Genomic DNA, 22932 nt, shown 5'->3' with positions numbered 1-22932 from the left:
TCCTGTGCTCTGTGAGAACTCGTGGTACTTCAGTGTCCCTCCCCCTGTATTGTGACAAGGTAATTCTGTGGTATCAGAATAAAAGGACTTGATATAAACAACCTACAGACTGTCTCTGGGATGGTTTCTGAAATGGGCAGGCGCAGGCAGAGGAACAAATCCCTCAACTGTGACAGCCCCAAGTTTTCATGGTTAAAGGGAAAGAATGAGAAGGCAAAGTTGCAGGAAGTACTGGCAAGGCCAGGGCAGAGTTCACAGCAATCTGGCCAAAGACAGTGGGCCACTCCACAAAGGCAAGTTTAATGCTTGAACCTGGAGAGAGCAGTTAGTTCACTGGGCAGACTTGTTAATATTTTTTTTTTTAAGTTTTTTAAATCGGGGTTTAATTACTTTATAGTGTTGTGTTAGTTTCTGCTATACAACAAGGTGAATCAGCTATAAGTATACATATATCCCCTCCCTCCCACCTACTCCCACTCAAGGGCGGACTGTTGAGGGTGCCTCCACAGTCTGCGAGTATCTGGGGTGCACACTTTTCTGGGGCCTGGTTCCTGAGGACGCAAGTGAGCAGGTGCTGCCCCCTGGTGCTGCCAACAAACCCCACACCTGTCTGCCTTGGCTGTGTCCACTCCAACCCCCAAACTCTTGGGGGCTACTAGATCTTAGTCCTTCCCCAGACTAGGAAAGCCTCCTTACCAAAGTAACCCGGAGTTTCTAGAAATGTTTAAAAACACAGATACGTGAAAAGAGGATCAGCCTCACCTCTGGCCTTCCTCAAAGTTAGTATCTTGATGCATGTCTTTCCTTGATGCATGTCTTTCCTTCCTGTGTTTTTCTTTTTCATTTTAAACAGAGTCAGAACATACAGCAGTTCCTGTTTTCTAGCCTTCTGTTTATTTCTACACGTTCATTCCAGATACTTAGATGTTCATCCTCCAGTGCCCAGCCTCCAGAGAGCTGCACCTTGAGCGTACAGCCAGGCCCCTCAAAGACAGGCATTATGTTCCCAGCTTTCCTGTTGTAAACAACGCTGTAATGAACATCCTCGTTTCCAACTTTCCACCCAGATGGGTGGCTGGGGCCGCTCTTTCTGCCCCCAGTTCTGGCCTTAACAGGCCTGCACCTATGGATGCTCACAAATAAGTGGCCTCAGAAAATGGAAACTGTTTTCACCTGACTAGTCTGATGTGATTGATGGGGAAGGAGAAGCTGCAGGCCAGTCAAGTGGGATCTGAGTCACAGGCAAGGCAGGGCACAGGGACTCAGGGTCCTGAGGGAGTCAGGCTCCTTGGCTCCAGCCAAGCTCAGGAGACATCCACTGCTTCTGGCCAGACAACTGGCCAGCCTTTCCTGCCAAGGTAACCTGCCCCGTCCAGTGCCATCGTCCTGAGGGAGCCTTCCTGCCCAGGTTTCTCATTCTACAGGAAGGACTCTGGTTCTGGGTGGAGCCTGTCCCCACCAGGCCCTCTGCACCCAAGAACTCGGGCTGAGGCCTGGGAAGGCAGACAGAGGCTCATGTGCTCATCCACATGCCACTGAGCAGGGTGGGGAAGGGCTGGGGGGGCAGATAGCTTCTGGGGCAGGCCTGGTGTCCGATAAGACCTGGCAACACCCTGTGTGAACTTTGTATCCTCCCTTCTTTGCCATAAGCCCCAGAGCTCTGCATTCTACCAGGAGCACACCTCCGCCCTTCTTTTCTCTTCTTGCAGAGCAGCGTCTGGTGAATGCTTGCCTAGCAATAGACCAGGAGGACCCGACAGCCAGCCTCCGGGCTGCGGGAGACACCAGCTGGGGCTGACTTTGGCTTGCATCCCACCTCTTAGGCCCTGCCCCTCACCTCTTGCTGGACTCGACTTTACCCTCGCTGGGCTCAGCACCTCCCAGTCCGCCCCCCACTCCCTTGTCTTCAAAGAGTCCTCGGTCTATAGTCTGGCCTCACCCCCTCTTCTCGTGGGCCCTGTAGTTACTCGCACACTTCACCTCTCCCTAAAGACCAGCGCCTTTATTCCGTCCCCTCCCAGTAACAGGCGGGGACTTGGCCCACAGAGCTCGCCTCTCAACAGCCTAGCCCTCCCCGAGAAGCTGGCTCCTTTCTGAGAGATCCCTGCTCTTCCCCTGCAGGGCTCCAGGGACCGCAGCCCCTACTTGTTCCTACAGGCCCCCGGGTCTTTACCATCGAGGTCCCGCCCCCTGGCTAACCGTACTCGCCCATTCGTCGAAAATCCCGCCCCTCTCACTTCACTGCAAGCCCGTGGCGGAGGCAGGCTGGGCCTCTCCGGGCTCCGCCCCCGGAGCCTCACTTCCGGGCGCCAGCAGGCCCCGCCTCGCCCTGGCGGCCCAGAGCCACCATGGAGCGGCAGGTGAGGGATCGGCCCGCGGTTCCCGAGGTCTTTGAAGCCCGGGCCGGGCCTGACCCTGCTGTGTCCCCTGCGCAGGTGCTGCTGAGCGAGCCCGAAGAGGCGGCGGCGCTGTACCGGGGCCTTAGCCGCCAGCCCGCGCTGAGCGCCGCCTGCCTGGGCCCGGAGGTCACCACGCAGTACGGGGGTCGCTACAGGACGGTGCACACTGGTGTGTGTATGAAGGGGAATCGGGGAGAGAAGGGGGACGTGGAGGGCTCGCTGCCTGACGGTGCACACGGGTGTGTGGAGGAAGGCCGTTCTTGGAAAGTGGGTGTGGAAGGGTGCCTCCCCAAGAGGCCCCGTGCACACAGGTGTATGGGGTGGGGGTGGGGCTACCTGGAGTATTATGAGCTGGTGCCCATGAGTGCAGAGCGTGGGCCTTGTAAGGGTTACCCCCATTGTCTTATCCCACACCCACCCTCAAGGTTCCAGGGTGGATGCTAGGAGCAGTAGTGGTTTCTCTCCTGAGATGTTGTCAGCTTAGGCCATGGAGCCCTAGACTTGAGCTGGGCTGGAGTGTTACCCATCCTGCCCCTAGAATATCTAGAGACAGATTGAGGGAGGTGGGGTGAGGGAGGGGAGCCTGTGCCAGGACTGGTCAAGTTGAGCAGTCTCATGCCTCTCCTCGCAGAATGGACCCAGAGGGACCTGGAACGCATGGAGAACATCCGATTCTGCCGCCAGTACCTGGTGTTCCATGATGGGGACTCAGTGGTGTTTGCAGGGCCTGCGGGCAACAGTGTGGAGACCCGGGGGGAGTAAGTTTGAGGGAGGAAGCTTGTGCGCAAGGCCCCAGCCATCTGCAAGCCTTTTCTGAATGCCTACCGTGGGCCTTGGTGTGGGTATGACCCAGAAGGGAAGCCCGGAGCCAGGTTCCTGCTCCTTGGGAGCTCAGGCAGCCTCTCGTGACGTGGTCATAAGCGCTGGAGGTCTGCTCCAAACTTGGGATGGCACTAGAGGCCCTGCCCCAGGAAGCGGAGGCAGGCAGCTGCTGTGGAAGGACTAGAAGGGCTGCAGGGGTGGATGTAGGCTGGAGCCTCAAGAATCTTGTCTAAGAGGTTGACCAGTAAGGGGACTGGATGGGCTGTCACTGGGTGGGAGGTTATCCTGACCCACTATCCCGTATCATCCTCAGGCTGCTAAGCAGAGAATCTCCTTCAGGTGCCATGAAAGCTGTGCTGCGCAAGGCTGGAAGCACTGGGGAGGAGAAGCAGTTTTTGGAGGTGAGTCTGTACAGGACCAGGTGGTGGGCAGCTGGGGGCTCCGTCCCACAGATGAGACTCTGTTGGAGGACAGGCAGCCTGACTACCAGATGTCCTCAGGTCTGGGAGAAGAACCGGAAGCTCAAGAGCTTCAACCTGTCAGCGCTGGAGAAACATGGGCCAGTTTACGAGGATGGTGAGGCAGCCGGCTGGTGAGCAGGCAGGGTGGCCAGGAGGGGCAGCCGTAGCCCTGGGCTCCCCTTGATCAGCCTTCCTTACACCCAGACTGCTTTGGCTGCCTGTCCTGGTCGCACTCGGAGACACACTTACTATACGTGGCAGAGAAGAAGCGCCCCAAGGCTGAGTCCTTCTTTCAGATCAAAGCCTTGGATGTCAGTGGCAGCGATGATGAGGTGGCCAGGCCGAAGAAGCCAGACCAGGCCATTAAGGTGCTCATGGCCATGGCCAGTTGGTGAAGGCCCGTCCGGGCAGCCCTGGAACTCAGTAGGCTCTCTGCCCACTCTGTGCCTACCAGAACCGGGGAGGTGCTGGCTTCCAGGGGGCAGGGCAGGCTCCCGCAAGACAGGCTGGGCATCGAGTGTCTTGTGTTCTCAGGGGGACCAGTTTTTGTTTTACGAAGACTGGGGAGAAAACATGGTTTCCAAAGGCACGCCTGTACTCTGTGTGCTGGATGTCGAGAGTGGCAACATCTCTGTGCTTGAGGGGGTCCCCGAGAGTGTGTCCCCTGGCCAGGTTAGTGCTGACTTGGCCTGCATCACTCCTGGAGTCTGGGGGCCCTGCCTGAGTGACTGCCCCTTGTTCACACCGGCCCTGTGGTCTTGTTTACAGGCCTTCTGGGCCCCTGGAGACACAGGTGTGGTGTTCGCGGGCTGGTGGCATGAACCCTTCCGGTTGGGCATCCGCTTCTGCACCAATCGGAGGTGAGGACAGTCGAAGGGGTGGGGCAGGGCGCCTTGCAGCTCAGACTGGCCTTGAAGCTGAGTGTGTCTCTGCTGGTTCCAGGTCAGCCCTGTACTACGTGGACCTCACTGGGGGGAACTGCGGTACGTGCTGGCACCTGCCCCTGCTTTGCTGACACACACTGGGCCCTGGCAGCCTGCACGATGCTCACATTTCTGTCTGGTCCAGAGCTCCTCTCGGATGACTCTCTGGCTGTCACTTCTCCCCGGCTGAGCCCGGACCAGTGTCGCATCGTCTACCTGCAGTTCCCATCTCTGGTCCCCCATCAGCAGTGTGGCCAGTTGTGCCTGGTGAGCTGGGGGGAGGGAGGGGTGGGGGGAGGTCAACAGGAGGGAGGGGATAGTGGATGAGAGCTGAAGAGTCAGTTTCGACTCCCCACAAGCCCCTCAGTGGACCTCCTGTCCTGGGTGCAGTGATGGTGTGAGCTCCGCCCGGCCTTCGCTCCAGGCAGGGCCTAGAGGCTGAGAGTGCTGTCCTGGGAGGCTCTGTACAGTCAAGACTCACCACTTGGAGAGCATTCTCTGTCTACAGGAATGCTCCTTTCTTTGCTTCTCATCTGCATGTGGCCGGGCTCTGCAAGGGGCTGGGATGTAGTGGGCTCTGGGCCCCTCGTGAAAGTCAGAGGCCTCTCCAGACCTCTGGTCCAGGTCGCCAGAAAGGAGATGCATCAGGCTCCTCTCAGGTCCTCCCTTCCCTGCCCTGAGGGCCCTGCCAGTCCCCTGGCGGGCCTAACCGCCCTGTTGTCTTCCAGTATGACTGGTATACCAGGGTCACCGTGGTGGTGGTGGATGTCGTGCCTCGGCAACTGGGAGGTAAGGGGCGTGTGGCGGGGCAGGTCCCGCGGAGCCTGCAGCTCTGTTCTCTAGCCATCTGTTCTCCTTGCTCGGGGCCAGCCTCCTCAGCTCTTCCGTCCTGAGTTCCTTCTGAAGTCTCCCCTTCTGCCAGACCACCCCAGGTTCAGCCGCCGCAGAGGGTGGGGCCATCACCATCAGGCATGGTTCTGACAGAAGGAAGTTACTTGGACCAGAGCTGAGATGGTTTCATTCAGGCTGCAGCCCATAGATCTTTCTTGTCCTTCCAGTGGCTGATTAAAGCCCCTGCTCCTTCACAAGCTCTCAGAAAGTACACGAGGTTGGCAGGTCCTACAAAAGGGTGCTCATTCTCCCACTCCAAACCCCCACCCCAGTGTTTGTCCAGTCCAAGCCCTTGAGGTGGCAGGGTCTCTGGGAGGGTAGCTCTTGGCTGATAAACTCCAGTCACAGTCTTGGGTGCTCATAGCTCTGCTTGGGATCCCAGGCTATCCCAATGATGTGAGGAGTGAGTCTCCTGCCTTCTCAGGCCACCTGGTCCGTTCCAGGAGTCAGGGATAAGGGATGGTCTCCTTTTCCTCTCTTTGGGTTACAGGGAGGCAGCTGGTATGAATTCTGGCTCTGCCCCGTGTTAGCTGGGTGTTCCTGGGCAGTGTCGTGAGTTCCCATTCCTTTATGTGAGGGGGATGTGGTTGTCCCTGCTCTTTGTGGGACTGTAGTGAGGGTTAAATGAGTGATTATACTAGAAGGTAGGATTTATTTAGGCCCCTGGGCCAGGCAGTCAGCTAAGTATGGTAACGGACAGACAGGTGTTACCTTGGTTACAGCATCCGCTTCTACCAGGGGCCTAATAAGAGCAGCTCACAGGAATGCCAGTGCCTACTGTTTCTCTCAGGAGCTCTTAAGCTGCCCCTCTCCTGGGCCCTCAGAGGCCTCTGCCCTTCAAGCCACACTTCAGGCAGCTCCTCATCACCTCGGATACCCATGTGTGGGGCCCCAGGTGAATTCCCCAGCAACCCAGCCTTCCTTATAGTCTTGCTGCCCCCCACCCCCCATCCCCTCCACTCTTGGACATGGCCCCCAGCTCTCTGCCTTTGCAGAGAACTTCTCTGGGATCTACTGCAGCCTGCTGCCTCTGGGATGCTGGTCGGCTGACAGCCAGAGAGTGGTTTTTGACACAGCTCAGCGCAGCCGGCAGGTAAGGGGCCCCAACTGTATTGAGAGGCGGCCCTTGACCAGCCCCCAGGAGCTGCGGGCCTGGGACATCTAGGGGACACGGGGGCTGCCATGGGAGTGTGCCCCTGAACACCACCATACGGGGAGTTGATGGAGGTGGGACAGTGGTTTCTCCCCAAGATTGAGCAGGGACACCACAGTATGCCAGACTTCTTTGGGGTGTGATATCATTGGGTCCTCAGGGTAGCAGGAAGGGGCTCAGAGGCATTCCCTCTCCTGCCCAGGGTCACTCAGCACGTTGTGATGGAACTGGGATTTGAACCCAGGTCCCCAGGCCATACCTGAGTAGCTGTCGCCGTAGTCACTCATGGATCTGGCCTGGCCCCAGGGTCCCCAGGAAGGTAGAGAGGAGGTGGGGGCAGGACCCAAAGGGCCCTTGGATGTGGTGCCACACGTGGCCTCCCCTCTGCTTCAGGACCTGTTTGCTGTGGACACCCAGAAGGGCACTGTGACCCCTCTGACAGCTGGTGAGCAGGGCTGGGGAGGGGCCAGCCAGGCCGGGGGAGGGGCCGGAGCTCAAGCACACGGGGCTGCCGCAGCGCTTGCATCCACTCTGCACCACTGCCTGTCCCGCAGCCTCTGCTGACAGCTTTGAAGACCCTGCCTCTGCAGGACCCTCAGCCAGCCAACACACTGCCTCCCTGCTCAGCACAGCCCCCACGTGGCTCCTCAAACCCACACAAGTCTGTCTGGCCAAGATCGGCCAGAATCATCTTCCCGACTCTTCAGACCTCAGGCAGAGGCACCTCTGCCTCTCCAGGGCCCAGGAGAAGCCCTGGGTTGGCTTCTTCATCTTCCTTTTACCCAGGCCTGATGATCCTGCCCCTAAAATGTTTTTTTTTTTTTTTTTTTTTTGAGTCCTCCACCTGCCCAGGCTATACCCACCCCTTCACAAAGCTATCAAAGTGTTGTTCCCAAACTGTGTCTCATCGTACAGTCCCCGGCTTCGGAATCTTACTCCTTGGACCCCACTGCCTAGAATCAGCACTGCACCGCTGTGCCCAGCCTCCTGGGCCCAGCTGCCACCCTGCAGACTAGAGTCATCAAGGGGTGGGTGGGTGTACCGTGGGGTCTGGTGTGTCGCCAGATCCGGCAGTCCCAGGGCACAGCCACTGGCTGGGCGGGCTGAGAAGGAGGCTGTCCTGGAGCTGTGTGCAGTTGGCTGTCATTGGCCGAGACAGCCCTCTGTGGGCATCCCTCTGCTGTTCATGGAGGAAGGGGCACCTGGCTGTAAAGCCACAAGTCTGGGGGATCTGGCTCTGCAGTGTGGGGGTGGAGGGGGGTGGAAATAGTGGTGGCCTCTGCCTTCTCCAGGCGGGTCAGGTGGAAGCTGGAAGCTGCTCACAATTGACCGGGACCTCATGGTGGCCCAGTTCTCCACGCCCAGCCTTCCCCCGTGCCTGGTGAGTGTTGGTGGGCCGCAGACCAGGAGGCAGGGATTCTGTGCAGGCGGAGTTCCCAGGTCAGGGAACTGACCCAAGCCTTGACTGTGGCTGGTCAGTTCATGAACAGCCAGGATGCAGACTCAGCTCAGGATAGTCCACGAGATCTGGCACCATGGGGAGGAACGCCTGAGCTGAAGTTTGCTTCGTACAGAACAGGGTGCCTGGGAAAGTGCTCAGTCCTCTGGTGTAAAATAGCCTAGAGGCTGAGGAGGGAGGGGTACCTCCATGTGGTTGGGTGAGTGCCTGTGTATATACCAGCTTACTACAGGAGTCCACGCCGTGCCCTCTGGAGGTGGGCAGACGGCCCAGTAGAGCGAGGGCCGTCCACGCTCACAGTGGTTGGAAGGCTGGGAGGCAGCCAGGCCACCTGTGACCCACTCTTTTCCCTTGGCAGAAAGTCGGGTTCCTGCCTCCTGCGGGGACGGAGCAGGAGGTGGTGTGGGTGTCCCTGGAGGAGGCCGAGCCCATTCCTGACATCTCCTGGAGCATCCGGGTACTGCAGCCACCCCCAGAGCAAGAGAATGCGCAGTATGGTGAGCTGGGCAGGGGCAGAGGGACACCTTCTCCACGTTCCCCAAGCACACGGCATCAGTGGTCACCTTTCCTGTCTTCCCGTCTCACATTTTTGGCGGGGCTGGGGCAGGGTTTAAGATGGTGTCTAAGAGCTGTTCTGCTCCTCTTGTGGACAATCATGGGGAGTAGTGTCCAGGCATCTGAGCACCTGCTCTGGGCATCACTGGGCCATGTCATCTGCAGTGGGATAGCAGAGCCCAAAGAAGCCAGGCGTATTCGAGGCCTCTGTGACCACACCTGCAGAATGCTGTCCCTGCAGAGAACAGGACTCCCTGACCAGGGTAGAAGGAGTATGAATGAGCCCCCTGAGGTCCGTGCATCACAGTGTGGGCTTCCTTGGCCCGGCCTCCTGTGTCAGAGGTCAGCCCCAGACCTGCAGCTACAGCGGAGGCTTCAGCTGGCAGAGCCCTGGGCAGTAGCCCAGGGTCTGCTGACTGCTGCTTCTCCCCTACAGTTGGTCTTGACTTTGAAGCGATCCTTATCCAGCCCAGCGACCCTCCAGATAAAACCCAGGTGCCCATGGTGGTCATGCCCCACGGTAGGCAACTAGCCTAACAGCCCCTGCCCTCCCTCTCCACCCCTCCTTAGCTGGCTGTTTCACCCTCTGTCTGTTCCGTATCTGCAGGGGGACCCCATTCATCATTTGTCACTTCCTGGATGCTATTCCCAGCCATGCTTTGCAAGATGGGCTTTGCAGTACTACTAGGTGAGGGGGCAGGGCCCTTCAGCTCTGGTGGGGCTGTGGGGTGGTCATGGGGTGGGCCTGGTCGGTGCAAGTGTTGCGGGTACTGCCCTGGTCTCCAGGCCTCTCTGCAGTCCTGAACTGGTAATCACTATCAGAAACTGCCCTGGCCCAGCCTCGGGCTCCATGGACTAACTTGCAACTCCCATGAAAGGGCATGTGGCCACTGGGCCATCTCCGACCTCTTGGCCCCTTCCCCTGGCATCTGATGCAGCTGGCCCCAAGGCCTACTTCACATAGAGATGAAAGGGTATCCAGGGCTCCAGGAATGTCACTTGACCACCCTGTCTGGTCCCTCCCTGGCTTCCAGTGAACTATCGTGGCTCCACGGGCTTTGGCCAGGACAGCATCCTCTCCCTCCCCGGCAATGTGGGCAGCCAGGATGTGAAGGACGTCCAGGTAGCAGGGACTGGGGCTTCCGGACAGGTTGGGAGTTGTAGGACAGCGGGGGTGTGGCTCCATTCAGCCGGGCAGGCTGCTGGCTGCAGCATGATCTGCTCCACCCTGTAGTTTGCAGTCGAGCAGGTGCTCCAGGAGGAACACTTTGATGCCCGCCGAGTGGCCCTGTTGGGTGGTTCCCATGGCGGTTTCCTGTCCTGCCACCTGATTGGTCAGTACCCCGAGACCTACGGCGCCTGCGTGGTGCGGAACCCTGTGATCAACATTGCCTCCATGATGGGCTCCACGGACATCCCTGACTGGTGGGTGTGCCCACAGGACCCCCGCCCTTCTCCCCTCCCCTCCCCTCCCCTCCATATCCTCATGGAGCTCCTGAGGGCCCCGGCGCTCCCGGGCCTGCATTAGCGTGGTGTCTTGTAGGTGTGTGGTGGAGGCTGGCCACCTCTACAGCAGCGATTGCCTGCCAGACCCCATCGTGTGGTGTGAGATGCTGAACAAGTCACCCATCAAGTACACCCCTCAGGTATGGAGACCTCCTCGCCTCCCCACCACCAGTCTGTCCAGGGCTCTGGGCCCTGCTCACCACTGCTCCCTGCATACTTAGGTGAAGACACCAGTGTTACTGATGCTTGGCCAGGAGGACCGGCGTGTGCCCTTCAAGCAGGGCATGGAGTATTACCGTGCCCTCAAGGCCCGGAACGTGCCTGTTCGGTGAGTGTGTACAGTAAGACAGCCCTCGCAGCTGGTGGGCTGGTGAGCAGCAAAGGTACCTTGATCCTTACACACTGCTGCTCAATCCCCCAGGCTCCTGCTCTATCCCAAAAGCACCCATGCACTCTCAGAGGTGGAGGTGGAATCCGACAGCTTCATGAATGCTGTGATCTGGATGTGTACGCACTTGGGCCACTGAAGCCCTGCCCCTTGGCACGGCTTGGAGGGCCCCAGGGTCTGGCAGAGCGGTGAGAGGCTTCCTGGGCTCTGGACTTCATGGACGGGTGAGCCGAGGAACATGGGCTGCATACTCATAATAAATGAGGACACGGAGTCTGGTTCCTGCTGGTACTTTGTACCAAGCCACCCCTAACCCCAGCCCCACCCTTGGGGTTCAGAGACCGTAGGCCCCTGGGTATGGTAGTCATCAGGATGGCATCTACCTCCAGTGTGAGAGGTAGAGGACTGTGTGAGGGGACAGTGAGAGGCTCAGTTGTCACTGTCTGGCCAAGCAGTTTTCCACCAGGCTAGCTCCCTCAGCTGCAGCCCCTTGTGTTAGAAACTGCCCTACACCACTTTCTTCTCCCTGCCATTGATTTAGGGGACTAGTGAGGCCCTGCCCTTCCATAGCACCCACAGGTTAAGGCAGTCCTAGGGCAGATCACCCTGTCTAAGATGTATTGGACTTGAGCCATGCAGGTCCTGCTGAGGAGTTGCCAATTCATTCCCCAAAAGCAGAGGCTAAGAAGCACCCTGCACAGACGTCAAGAGGAAAGGTGGCTTTATGTCAGACAGAAAGCTTTGGCCTTGCCAGGGCACACAGGATTGAGGCTGGGACTAGCCCAGCCTCATGACCTTGTGAATCCAGTCCACAAACACAGAGACACGCATGAAGATGGCTGGCCAGCGGGGCCGTGCGCACACTCGGTTGGGGATTATAATTCCCTGCAGGACCCAGCAGTCATGAGTAAAGCAGGCAAGTGGGCCCCCGTAGTCACCCTGGTAGGTGCAAGAACTGGTGAGGGGGGCCTGGGCCGTGGCAGAGACTAGCCCCTTTGGGGGTGAAGCAGTGTATTTTCAGCTGGCCAGGGACCCTGCCACTGACCTCACAGGCTCCCACAGGGGCCAGCAGTCCTGCAGTGCACATCTCACTCTCCCGTACGCGTCCTCGGTGCTTGACATTACATTCTTGGTTGGAGATGACATTCAGGAGGGCCATGTTCAGGACCGTGTCGTCCCCTGTACCTACAGTGAAGGGAATGAGAAGGAGGAGAGGGTCTGTGGGTAGGAACCAAGTCGGGGCCTGCTGGCCTGGAGAAGTCCATGCCCCTGTGCTCTCTCTTACCTTTGGTCTCACCCCAGCCGGCAATCTCACAACTGGTGCCTGGAGGCACCACATACCGCTCAGGGGGCAGGCAGATCAGGGCCACGCGCTGGTTCAGGATCACGGCTCTTTAGCGAGAATGAAGGCTTTCAGGGGCTGAGGCCACAAGGCCCAGCCCCACCTCACACCCTCTTGACTTCTCACACACCTCTCTAACTTGAGCAGAACAAGCTGGGAACCAGAGGGCCCACAGACCATCTTGGCCATTGGGATGCGCTGCAGGTCTGGCTCCCCAGGCTGTGGGTCCTGGAACAGGGTGCCCAGCCACACCTCATAGCCCACGAGAGACATATGGCTGAGAGAGAAGCTCTGCTAGATGAGTTGAGACTCGGGGTCTGCTGCCCAGCGCTCACCTGGTGACTTGCCAGGGAAGGTGGCTGAGGGGGAGATGAAGGCAGGGGATTGGGACTGGGTCCCCAAACCTAAGGGAGGCTCACCAGGAGGAGAAGCACTGCCGGGCAGTCAGAACCCACTGCTCCTTCACTAGGGAGCCTCCGCAGAAGTGCTGGCCCTGCCTGCGGGAATGCGGGTTAGGAAACGGTCCTGAGACCCAGGCTGGACCTGCCATCTCCAGGTCCCCTCCGGGTGCAGGCAGGTTCCCACCCCGCTACCAGCACAGGCACAGAGGATACAGCTTCGGCCCATCTTGGGGAATCAGGCAGTCGTGCCTCACCGGTTGCGCAAGCTGACTGTCCAGGGTGAGTTCCCAGGCTGGCCCCCGACCACACGCAGCTTGGAGCGCCACGGATCCACTCGAGTCGCTCTCTTGCCACATTTATCAAACAGCACCTGGTCTGGGGGTCAGAGTGTGTTGGATGAGACCTCCGACTGGATGGACCTGGGGGGTGCAGAGGGGCCACAAGGAACACCTGGCCCAGGTCTCTACCTGCAGTCTCCAGGATGGACGACTGTTGGTCATCATCTGAAAGATCCAAATTTGGCATTAAGGGAGCCAGGCTTTGGCAGTGGAGGCCAAGGGCGGGGCCCCGGGGTTGAGTGGCTGGTGCTCACCACAGCGCCGCAATGCACAGTAGTCGAATGGAGTCCCCGGGTCCATGGTGTAGCACCAGGGCCCGTGACTATCCCCGTCTGGGTTCCGGCAGAAGTTCTCCTCCAGGGGCGCGTGTGGGGCAGAAGTGTGCTTGAACCTAGGCCGAAGAGGGGAGCAAGATCAAAGGGTAACCGCAAGCACTGGCAGTGAGAGATGCCTAGGCTTGTCCCGGGCGGGGCCTGTGGCCTGGGTCTGGGAGGTGCCAGGCGTGCTGACAAGCTTACTGCGGCTTGTGCGGAGTCTCAGCCGACCAGTTCTGACACCGAATGCCCTTTCGGGTCTTGCTAACAGAGCCGCGGTACAGTTCCCCCGCGCCATGGTAGCAGTCTGCAGTGGGCGGACAAGGGCGACCGTCAGCCGGTTCTCGCCCCAGCTCTCTGGCTCCGTGCCTCCAGCCCCAGCTTCGGCCTTACCCTCCGGCCGCACGTCGTCGGTGCAGCGCCGGATCTGGTAACAGAAGGCCATGCGCATGCCAGGCCGCGATGTGAAGCACCAGGGCGCCTCCGATCCGTCGGGGTTTCGACAGAAGTTCTCCCGGAGGTCCCTGTGCAGGCACGCTGCTCAGCCCAGGTGGGTCCCAGCCCGCCAGCAGGAGCCACAGTCCAGCCTTCAGCTCCCCAGGTCCCGCCTTCCTTCAAGCCCCGCCCAGGACCCCCCTCAGGTCCCAACCCCCAGGAGTACTCAGCTCCCAGCGGCTGCCAGCCAACTCACTTGCACGCATACTTTTCCGGCGCAAACCGATGCTGATGTGGGAGCTGTGCATCCCAACGCTGGCAGGGCACGCCCGCGGCGGTGGTGTTGACTGTGCCCCGGTAGCCCTCGCCTTTCCCGCGGAAGCAGTTGAGCGTCGTGGCTTCCTGGCTCGGCTGTGCCTCGGACCCTTGGATGGACCGAGGCCGGTCTGAGCCGGAGCCGGAACTGAGACCGGGTCGGGGGCTGGTGCGGAGCCCCAGGGTCTCTGGATCCCCGCCGGGTCACGCCCAGCCCCGCCTCTCGCCCCCAGGCCACGCCCCCACGTATCCCAGGTGCCCGCCCAGGCCCCGCCCTCACGCTGTACCGCAGCGGGGGAGGTCGCAGAACTCTCTCTCCATCTGCGGGTCGGTGGTATAGCACCAGGGCCTCTCCGAGCCGTCCGGATTTCGACAATAGTTGTCGTCCAGATTTTTGTCCAGAAACCTGGGGGCAGTAAACAAGAGCCTAGTACTCCCCTGTCTGACCCCATCCACAGGGCCTTCTATCGCTCCGCCCCTGGAAACCTCGGCCCTCCCCTTGCCCGCCCTCCTCTCGCGCCGAGCCCGCCCCCGCGTACTTGCCCGGCTCGAAGGGGTGTGGATGCGGGTGCTGCAGGTCCCAGCGTTGACATTCGCGTCCTGACTCGGTGCGGTCCACCGAGCCGCGGTAATCTTCACCATTGCACCAAAGGCAAGCGGCTGGAGACACACGGGGCCGATGGGTTCGTGGACGGGCGTGGGCACGCGCCTCCCGCCCCAGGCTTGACCGGGAGCCGCTTACCCTCCCGGCAGGACTTTATGCCGCAACTCTGGAAGCGCACGGCAGGGTCGGTTGTATAGCACCAGGGACCTCCAGGGTCCCTGTCCGGGTTGCGGCAGAAGTTCTCCTCCAAGCCGTTCCGGAGTGTGGGTGTGAACCTGTGAGAGCAGCAATACAGTGCATGCTGGGGGCAGGCGCCAGGCCGGCAGAGGAAGAGGGAAGCTGCTGTCTGTCTCACTTGTGGTCATTGGGAAACCTGTGGCTCCAGCGCTGGCAGGGTAAGCCACCCACGGTGATGGCCACAGTGCCCCGGTACTCGACCCCGTTGTCCACGATGCAGGTGCGAACATAGTCTGGGAACAAAAGACCCGGGATCAACAAGGTCAGAGACCTCAGCAGCCCTCTCTGCAGCGCACGCTTCGCAGCCACTCACTTTTCTTTTGGAAGAGGTCACAGCGCCCAGAACGCTGCAGTCGTGTATGAGGTGAGTGCTGGGTCCATGGCAGCAACTGGCAACCATGGCTGCTCAAGTTGTAGTGGAAGGCCCTGGGAAGAAGAGGCACAGGGTCACCAGTGCCCAGGTTCCTCTCTCTCCAGTCTTATCTGGGTCCAGTGGCCACTCACCTGCAGTCCAGGAGAGGCCCACAGCGGCCTGCACATTCCTCAGCATTTGCCACATCTTCTTGCCAAGTCCCGGGCCCCACTGAGTGTAGCAGGTGTTGCAGCTCCGTACCCCGAAGCACCTGGAAGTCATTCAAGGGCGAGCGCTGCCCTGCAGGGGGGGCATGCGAATCAGCACATGTATATCAGCATGCACACACTTGATTCATTCAGGAGATCAAAATACAAGGCCTCTGGAGTGGACCCTGTAATCCCTTCAAGGGTCAGACCCCTGTACTGGATGGGAGGAGCAGGCTCAGACGTGACTGTGATCACCAGTGCACCTGTTTAGTGGGCAAGGCACTGGGCTCGGCTGTAAAACATATACTCTGAGCGCCGTGCATGCTGGTGCTGGCCCTATGGAGCTTATGCCATCTTGCTTCTCACGTGAGGATGTGAAGGCTCAGAGCTATCTTATTAACAAGGCAAAGGCCCAACCCAAGCATTCTGACTCCAAGTCTAAGTTCTAACCAGCATAAGGGTAAATGCTGAAAGTGTTGGTCGCTCAGTCCTGTCCAACTCTTTGCGACCCCATGGACTGTAAGCCTGCCAGGCTCCTCTGTCCATGGAATTCTCCTGGCAAGAATTATGGAGTGGGTTGCCATTTCCTTCTCCAGAGGATCTTCCCAACCTGGGCCTCCTGCATTGCAGACAGATTCTTTACTGTCTGAGTCACCTAACCAGCATAAGAGTATATGCCAGGTAGGAGGATTAGGTCTGGCTCCTAAGGGATAGATGCCTGCGTATGTGTATGTCTGTGTGGTCCTAACATTGCCTCAAACCTACAGCAGGCATTTCACCGCAGGCCTGAATAGGCAATGTGTTTGTGTTCCTTTGGCTGCCCAGCTCTGTGAAAGAAGCCAAGGTCACTCACTGCTACACGCTCAGTAGGAAAGTAAGTTCCTGGCTCAGATAGCGGGATGGGCCTGGGGCTGACCCCTTTCTGAAGGCAGATGGGGATCAGGGTTGAGGCGAAGGGCACTTACCAGGGGCCCCTAAGAACCATATCAGAAGCAGCAGGAGTGGCAGCCACCCCATCCTCCTGGCTGGAGGCTGCACTGTGACCCACCACGGCCCCTTCCAGGAAGTTGTGAAACCTGTCCCTACACGATTGGGTGGCTCTGTCTCCACACCCCCGCTCTAAGCTTTCTGGGATCTGACCCGAGGCCCAGTGGCAGTAACGGCGGTGGTGCCAGGCCTCAGTCCCCCTAGGTGAAGTACAGGGGTCCTCACTCTGACATAGTTACCCCCAAGAAGCCTCCCAATATAGTGGGCAGTGTTGGAAAGGTTCACTGAGGACATTTGAGGTGCCGTGGGGTGGGGGTGTGCGGCCCCCACAGTCTAGGCCCCTCTGAAGGGAAGGGCTGTGTGGATATGCTTGCTGCCGGAAGCCAGGATTCCAGCCTTAAAGTGGTGATATTAAATTTTTCTGAGCTTCAGCTTTCCCCTGTAAAGTGGAGAAAATTCCCTGTTGCTTTGATGACTGATGGGCCCCCACTGGAGGCAGGTCTGCCCACGCCCCTGTCAGCAGAGCCCAGGGAAGCTCTCCTCGCCCGGCCAGAGGTGCCATCCCTGGGAAAGGTGAGCGAGGCCACGCGTCTGGCCTGCATGGAGGTGAGGGTGACAGGTGGCAGAGACCCTTGGGAGGAGCAGCCTTTCGGAAGTCCTAGCGGACCTGTGGGCCGGATCTCCAAATACGGGCAGGAGTAGAGAGATAGGCGGCCAAGGTCTCTCAGGACACAGCGTTAACGGCACGGCTGGGCCAGGAGCTCCCCCCTCGCAGGTGGGGGACGGTGGCGAAAGAGGTTGGGCAGTGGGGGCGAGGCGGGCCCCGGGAACATCCCTGCTTGGAGGCTGCAGAGGCGGGTGCCACCTAGCGGAGGCCGGGCCCGGGTCGGTGCGCGTGCGCGGCGGTGCGCGTGCGCGTGCGCGGCGGCCGCGCGGTTTGGTCCCGGACGGGCGCCGTAGCCGAGAGCTGGGCGGATGTTGTGAGTCGGGACTCCGCGGCGGAGGTTGGGGGGTGAGTGAGGGGCGGCCGGGCTCCGAGATGGGCGGGCTTTCCCGTGGCTCCCCTTGTGTCCCCGGCCTGTCCAGTTGTGAGAGTGCTCGCTGCGCGAGGGATCGCAGCCTGTGGTGCCGGACTCCGGGCCGGAGCTGGCCTGAAGGGTCCTCCAGAGCTTGGGGCCGGGACGGAGGCGACTCAGGGGAGACTAGCGGTGCCCTCGCGCCCTTGGGGGTGGCTTCGGCTCCGAGCCCGGAACCCTCGGCGGTGCTGAGCGGGACGACGTGACAGGGAGCCCCCGGGCAAAAGTCAAGGCCCGCCTCCCACCTGGGTCGTCAGCACCTGACACCTGGAGTGGATGTCCGGAAGGTTTGCTCATCAGCTCCGTGACAACGTCTAACCTGTCGTGCACCGGCTCTGTGGCAGAGGCCGGTGGCGGGCGGCAGGGCAGGGAGTCGCCTTCTGGAGGGGCAGGCGTGGTGCCAACTGGGAGTGGGCAAGAATGTGTGGCGGGAGCAGAGGAGCTGTTTGGGGTGAGATAAGAGAGAGGAGTTCCGTCTCAGGCATTGCTGGCGGACTAGGCTCTAGACCCGCACCAACTAATAGAACTTTCAGTGATGATGGCAATGTTCTTTATTTTCGGTGTGTAGTCCAGTTACCATTAACCACATGGGGCCACGGAAATCCTTGAAACGTGACCAGTCGAATTGAGAAATTGACTTTTAAATTTTTTAACTTTTCCCGACCCAGGGATTGAACCCACATCTCTTAGGTCTTCCTGCATTGGCAGGCGGGTTCTTTACCATTAGCACTGCCTGGGAAGCCCTCTGAAACTTGAATTGAAATTTAAAGAGCCACATGTGGTTAACAGCCGCTGTGTTGGGCAACACAGCTCTAGATCAGTGAGGCTGGCACCAGTGACTCAGTGCCCCTTCGGAAGCACCTGTAACAACACCATGGTGTGTGAGGGATGGACAGCAGTGGGAACAGTGTGTTCTGTAATGAGGGCAGGGCTGCTGCTGTAAGGGGGTAGGATGTTGTGTGTGTTGGTGGAGACAAGAAAACTGGCAGGTCTTTGGAATAGAGAAGGGAGGAGGATCCTGGAACTGAGGCAGGGGGTCCTGGCCTTGGATGTCAGTAAGACTTGCAGCTGGAGATGACACCAAGGTCTTTGGATGGTGGACTAGGTGTAGGGTTCTCTCTTCCACATGTGGACCCAGCGTGGTTGATAGCCGAGAAGGATACAGGAGCTCTGTTCCTGGGCCACCTCCCTTTGGACACCTGGGTCTGATTTCCCACTGGGTTGAGGCGTTCGTTAATAGTTTGCTTTAACAAACACATGTGGCATCTGCTCCCTGTCGGGGCCTGAGTGAGCACTGGGTCAGGGTGGGGGTACTGTCACGTGGTCCCAGACCCCCACCCACCCTCCCTGTGTAGGAAGCTGGAAACCCCTGCTTGGAGGGCCCCAGGGTCTGGCAGAGTGGTGAGAGACTTCCTGGGTTGGTGCATGCGTGAGTGCATGTGCAGTGGCTTCACCTGTTCCTAGGCCTTCCTGACACCCCAGGATTGAGGTCAATATGGGGGCCCTTGGCTTCCTTCAAATAGACAGGCTCTGCCTCTGCTTAAGCCCTCAGGACTACAGGCTGCCCACAAGAGGTGAAAGATGGCATCCAAGGAGGGTGGCATGGCTTTCTCCCGCAAGAGCTACAAACTGACCTCAGATGCTGAGAAATCCAGGGTCACAGGTAAGGGTTGGCAGGGCTGGGAGGAGGCTCCCAGTGTTGAGGGAAGCAGGAAGAAGACACAGAGGCAACCATGTCCCAGGTCCATTGAGCCCCGGGCCCTCCTGCGCCTCCCTGTACCTGTGAGCCCCCTCTTCTCCACCAACTGCCATGGAGCAGGGCACCCACCGGGACTGCTCCTCTGACCCCTGTGGCTCGGCTTGGACCAGGAGCCTCTGTGGCCGGTAGGGACTGGGAGCCACACTGACCCTGTGTCCCTTCTCCCTTCTAACCTGTGGCCCAGGCATCGTGCATGAGAAGCTGCTGAACGACTACCTGCACCGTGTCTTTTCTTCCCCTGATCACGGACCCGCGGCAGCCACCAGCAGGTATGGCCAGATGGCTGTCCCTTCCCTCTGCGGGGCCAGACCAGAGGCGGGAGGCTGGGTTGTGGGGAGGGAGGCTGGGCTCTGGGTAGGCTGGCTTGCGTTCCATCCTCGCTCTGCCACTCCTGACTGTGAGACCTGTGGCCCAGAGAGTACCAGATTCTTCGCCCTGGCAGTGCTGGTACCTCCCTTCTGAGGATGTAGCGGAGGTCAGGGGCACAGTGCAGGGTTAGTCCTCAGCGTGGCACTTCATACCTACTCTACACGCAGCATCTGGTCCATCTGCACCTGGCCTTACCTCCGCTGCAGCCTGGCCCTCCATAGCCTCTGCTGGATCTATAATATGCAGACCCCATCAGCCCTTTATTCCTTGCATGTTTAGTATTTTTAAGTTGAGCTTATACCCAAGTTATAAGTGTAGTTTAGCAGCAACTTGTAAAAGCAAAAGTGTCTGCCATCTTCTAATATAAACGATGGCACGTGATTCCATTTTGTTTTCTTTATCTCATAATGTATGCAGTTTGGGTTTCGCCGTATGGGATATTTGCTTAAAATTTTTGTCACTGTCAGTTTCTTTAAAGTTATTGAGGAATAAGTGGCATACCATAAACTGCGTGTATTTAAAGCACACCATCTAGTAAGTTGCGACACAGATAACCTGAGAAGCCATCACTGCACGGACATAACCCCAAAAGTTTATTGGAGTTTTAAATCCTGTTTTTGTCATCAGAGGTTATTCCTGCATGGTTTTCTACATGACAGATTGATAGTGATGGGCATCTTTTAGAGCCAGGAATCTGCCTGAGCGCTGCCCTGGTTTAGGGGGGCTTTGGTTTTTGTAAACAGTGCTGCGTGGACACCCAGGGTTGGGATCACGTGCCTGGAGTGTTTGAATCTGTCACTCATAGGACTGCTGGTGAATTTCTTCTTCTTCAAAGGGTTCTGAACATTCTTCCTCCCTGCAGTGAGGCATGGGTGTCCCTATGTCTCAGCCCCCTCGCCAGCCAGCCTTGTTCTGTCTTGCAGTCTCTGCTCACTGGGTAGGCCCAAAGGGCCCCCTCTTCCATTTTAGCAGTCATGGTGGCCAAAGGGTTTCCACTTGTGGAGGGCTGGGGCCCACCTCTGCCCCAGCCCCAGTCCTGGCATGTCCCCAGGGCCACCTGATCCCTCCCTCATGTGACAGCAGAAATGATCCTGCCACCACTGGTGCCGCGGTTGCCAGGAGTGAGAGCAGGTGGCGGAGCCGTTAGTCAGTGGTGGTGGGGACGCAGAATTCTGGGCCAGGACCTGGGCAGGCCAGAAAGGCCAGGCCAGGGCTGAGGCCAAATGGGAGGTGCTGCAGGCATTCACTGAGGCCGAGTCTCAGACTGCCTGCCCACAGCTGCTCTTAAAAGCAGGCACAGGACTGGAGCAGCCCTCCCAGTGTGGGCCTGTAAGAAGTGCCCTTGAGGAAGCCTACTTGATCTGTGGGCCCACTGAGGGTGTTAAGAGACAGAGGGGCTCCAGCCTTCCACATTACTGGCAAGGCACCCCATTGCACAGCTGCCTCCTGGCCTTGACCTGGGGCTCCACAGCAGTGGGGAGGAGGCTTCATGAGTCTCTCCTCCTTGCAGCTCAAGGTCAGTTGTAGCTCACGGCGTGGGAACATACGGCCCCTGGGCCTGGGCTGAAGCTACCTAGCCAGAGAGGCGGTGTGCTGGCCCATCCACGTGCCCTTCCAGGGCCTGACCTCTCAGGCAGTGAGCAGGGTGTGAGCTGGGATTCGACATGGAACAGCAGGTGCCAGCAGTCTGCGGGCTGGATCCGGATGGGCCTCGGACTCTGCTCCTGGAGCCCTGCTAGTTACCACCACCTCATTCCTGGCTATTCTTAGCAGCTGAGCTCAGGATTAGCTGGCCAGCATTAGGCAGAACTCTTTCTCCTCTGGGCATGTGTGCTGGGAGGATGAGGGGGCCACTCAGACACATCCTCCCAGCCCCTCTGGCTGGGGCAGGTGGCCTGCTGCGTGCTCTCCTCTCCTCTGCAGGTGGGTCCAGGACACAGACAGCCAGAAGCTAAGAGGGCTGAGCCCTGCATCCTCCCAGGACATGTCTCATTCAACACACAGGCTTCCCTGGATGGGACCACAGACCTGGGGTCAAGGATTGGACTAGACGGTCTTGGTACTGAGCATCCTGGGGTTCTGCGCTTCTCCCAGCCCTCCTGGCCCAGGCGTAATCAACAAGCCACCTTCAGGAGTGGTCAGGTCCTGGGCTACACAGGGAGCATTACTGCTCGGACTCTTCACGGCATCTCTGACATACAGCTGTTGTTCCATTGTACAGATGAGGGGATTAAGGCTGACAGAGGGCTCTTCCTTATTCTTCTTCTTCTTTTTTTTTTTAAATCAGTCTTGCAGTGCTCCAAGTTTAGTGGATAATCCAGTCTTCTGACCCCCAGCATCCCAGAATGTGGGACTGGCACACCCCTTGTTCTGGAGTCTGGGCAGCCACCCTCTGCAGCTCAGGAGAAGGGGACTGGGAGAGGGGTTTGGCATCATCTGGCTGGTTTCAAAGACTTGGGGGCCCCCTCTCAGCCTCTCACTCTCCCCAGGAAACCCCTGAACTTCCAGAACTTGCCAGAGCATCTGGACCAGCTGTTACATGTGGATGACGAGGAGGAGGAGGAGAGCCAGGGTAGGTGGCAGCATAAATCTGGAAGGGGGTTCAAGGGCTGGGTGGGCCTGGGGGGCTTGGTGCCCTTTCTGTGTCTGCCTGAGCCTGTGCCTGGCCCAACCCCTCACCCTCGTCTCTGCTTTGCAGAACAGGTTGAAGGGCGGCTTGGCCCGTCCACTGTGGTCCTCGACCACACAGGTGGCTTTGAAGGGCTGCTTCTGGTGGATGATGACCTCTTGGGGGTGAGCAAGGACAAGGCATGGGGCCCTAGATCCAAGCCCCTCCTGATGTGGCCCATTGAGTCCCCAGCCCCCAAATCCTCCTGACATAGCCCCGAAACCCTCTTGGTGTGACCCCAGCCCTGAAGTCTTCCCAACACAGCCCCCTCCCATCACGCTTCCGGCCTAGGATTCCTCCTGACCCGGGCCTGGGCCTTTCCACCCTGTTCCGGCATGGTTGAGCATTGGCCACGACAGGTGTCGCTACCAAGGCGAGCCGAGTTGGCATGGCACTGTGCTTCTTTGGGGAGGCCCCCTGTGTGCCTGAGGGAGGCTCACCACCCCCTGCTCCCCACCCAGGTGATTGGACACAGCAACTTTGGGACAATCCGCTCCACCACGTGCGTGTACAAAGGTGAGATCATGCTCCGCCATGGTCCAGGGAGTTGGCAGGGAGTTTGAGGGCCCAGGCCTGAGACAGGAGGCAGTCTTTGTTTCCCTGCTGGGTCTGACATGACTCTTTCCAGGGAAATGGATCTACGAGGTGCTCATCTCCTCCCAGGGGCTCATGCAGATTGGCTGGTGCACAATCAACTGCCGCTTCAATCAGGAGGTACTGGCGGAGAGGGGCCCCTCCCAGGGAGACCTTGTCCGCAGCGGGCCTCAGCAGGGCTCCGGCAACCCCCCAGCCCAATGGGGTCTGTTCAGGACCCACACCTGGACTGCCCTCTGGAGGAGGACCGTGTCCCACCCCATCCCAGGACACCCCAGCCCCGAAGCAGCCCTCTTGCCTCAGTGCGTCAGCCCCCTTCAGTAGAGCCATATGGGTCCAAGGCTGGTGCCTGGCGGGCTCTGGCCCTGCCCCTCC

The 22932-nt window shown here is 59.1% G+C and overlaps 3 protein-coding genes across 15 annotated transcripts in view; 2 read left to right on the top strand and 1 right to left on the bottom strand.

Annotated features, from left to right (window-relative positions):
• Positions 1-2293: 2293 nt before the first annotated feature.
• On the top strand, positions 2294-10830 carry APEH (acylaminoacyl-peptide hydrolase). 2 transcript variants are annotated; one of them, XM_061128588.1, is made up of 22 exons: positions 2294-2360; positions 2436-2568; positions 3031-3157; positions 3535-3622; positions 3722-3797; positions 3887-4050; positions 4217-4354; positions 4451-4542; positions 4625-4665; positions 4751-4872; positions 5334-5394; positions 6492-6589; positions 7043-7094; positions 7942-8030; positions 8467-8605; positions 9100-9183; positions 9271-9351; positions 9698-9786; positions 9898-10088; positions 10207-10309; positions 10391-10497; positions 10591-10830. In XM_061128588.1, exons 1-22 carry the CDS (start codon positions 2349-2351, stop codon positions 10694-10696), a joined length of 2193 nt encoding a protein of 730 aa, XP_060984571.1. In that variant the 5' UTR covers positions 2294-2348; the 3' UTR covers positions 10697-10830. The 2 variants fall into 2 exon arrangements, with proteins under 2 accessions (XP_060984571.1, XP_060984572.1); XM_061128589.1 differs by lacking the exons at positions 2294-2360; positions 3031-3157 and having other exon boundaries at positions 2432-2568.
• Positions 10831-11261: 431 nt separating this feature from the next.
• MST1 (macrophage stimulating 1) lies at positions 11262-16121 on the bottom strand. Its single transcript, XM_061127775.1, has 18 exons — positions 16070-16121; positions 15048-15195; positions 14857-14969; positions 14662-14776; positions 14445-14581; positions 14242-14362; positions 13990-14108; positions 13644-13812; positions 13346-13476; positions 13157-13259; positions 12893-13029; positions 12768-12803; positions 12555-12675; positions 12319-12396; positions 12030-12176; positions 11843-11949; positions 11603-11742; positions 11262-11496 (listed from the first exon to the last, which is right to left on the bottom strand). The coding sequence occupies exons 1-18, from the start codon at positions 16119-16121 to the stop codon at positions 11335-11337; spliced, it is 2136 nt and encodes a 711-aa protein (XP_060983758.1). The 3' UTR covers positions 11262-11334.
• The window catches only part of RNF123 (ring finger protein 123), a 27460-nt gene continuing 19414 nt past the window's right edge, over positions 14887-22932 (top strand). For 4 of the 12 annotated variants that reach the window (XM_061128576.1, XM_061128570.1, XM_061128575.1 and 1 more), the window contains exons 1-7: positions 17034-17103; positions 18713-18830; positions 19111-19195; positions 21785-21867; positions 21994-22088; positions 22425-22479; positions 22592-22677. In XM_061128576.1, coding sequence (XP_060984559.1) covers positions 18749-18830; positions 19111-19195; positions 21785-21867; positions 21994-22088; positions 22425-22479; positions 22592-22677 — 486 coding nt within the window. In that variant the 5' untranslated portion in view covers positions 17034-17103; positions 18713-18748. Of the gene's footprint in view, positions 14908-17025; positions 17104-18712; positions 18831-19110; positions 19196-21218; positions 21355-21784; positions 21868-21993; positions 22089-22424; positions 22480-22591; positions 22678-22932 lie in introns of those variants that run through there. The other 8 variants (XM_061128572.1, XM_061128571.1, XM_061128574.1 and 5 more) reach the window with 8 other exon arrangements.

The sequence above is a fragment of the Dama dama genome, chromosome 24, assembly GCF_033118175.1.
Source record: "Dama dama isolate Ldn47 chromosome 24, ASM3311817v1, whole genome shotgun sequence".
NCBI lineage: Eukaryota > Metazoa > Chordata > Mammalia > Artiodactyla > Cervidae > Dama > Dama dama.
Note: the sequence above shows the minus strand (reverse complement) of the source record. Positions and strands in the feature narration are given on the sequence as shown.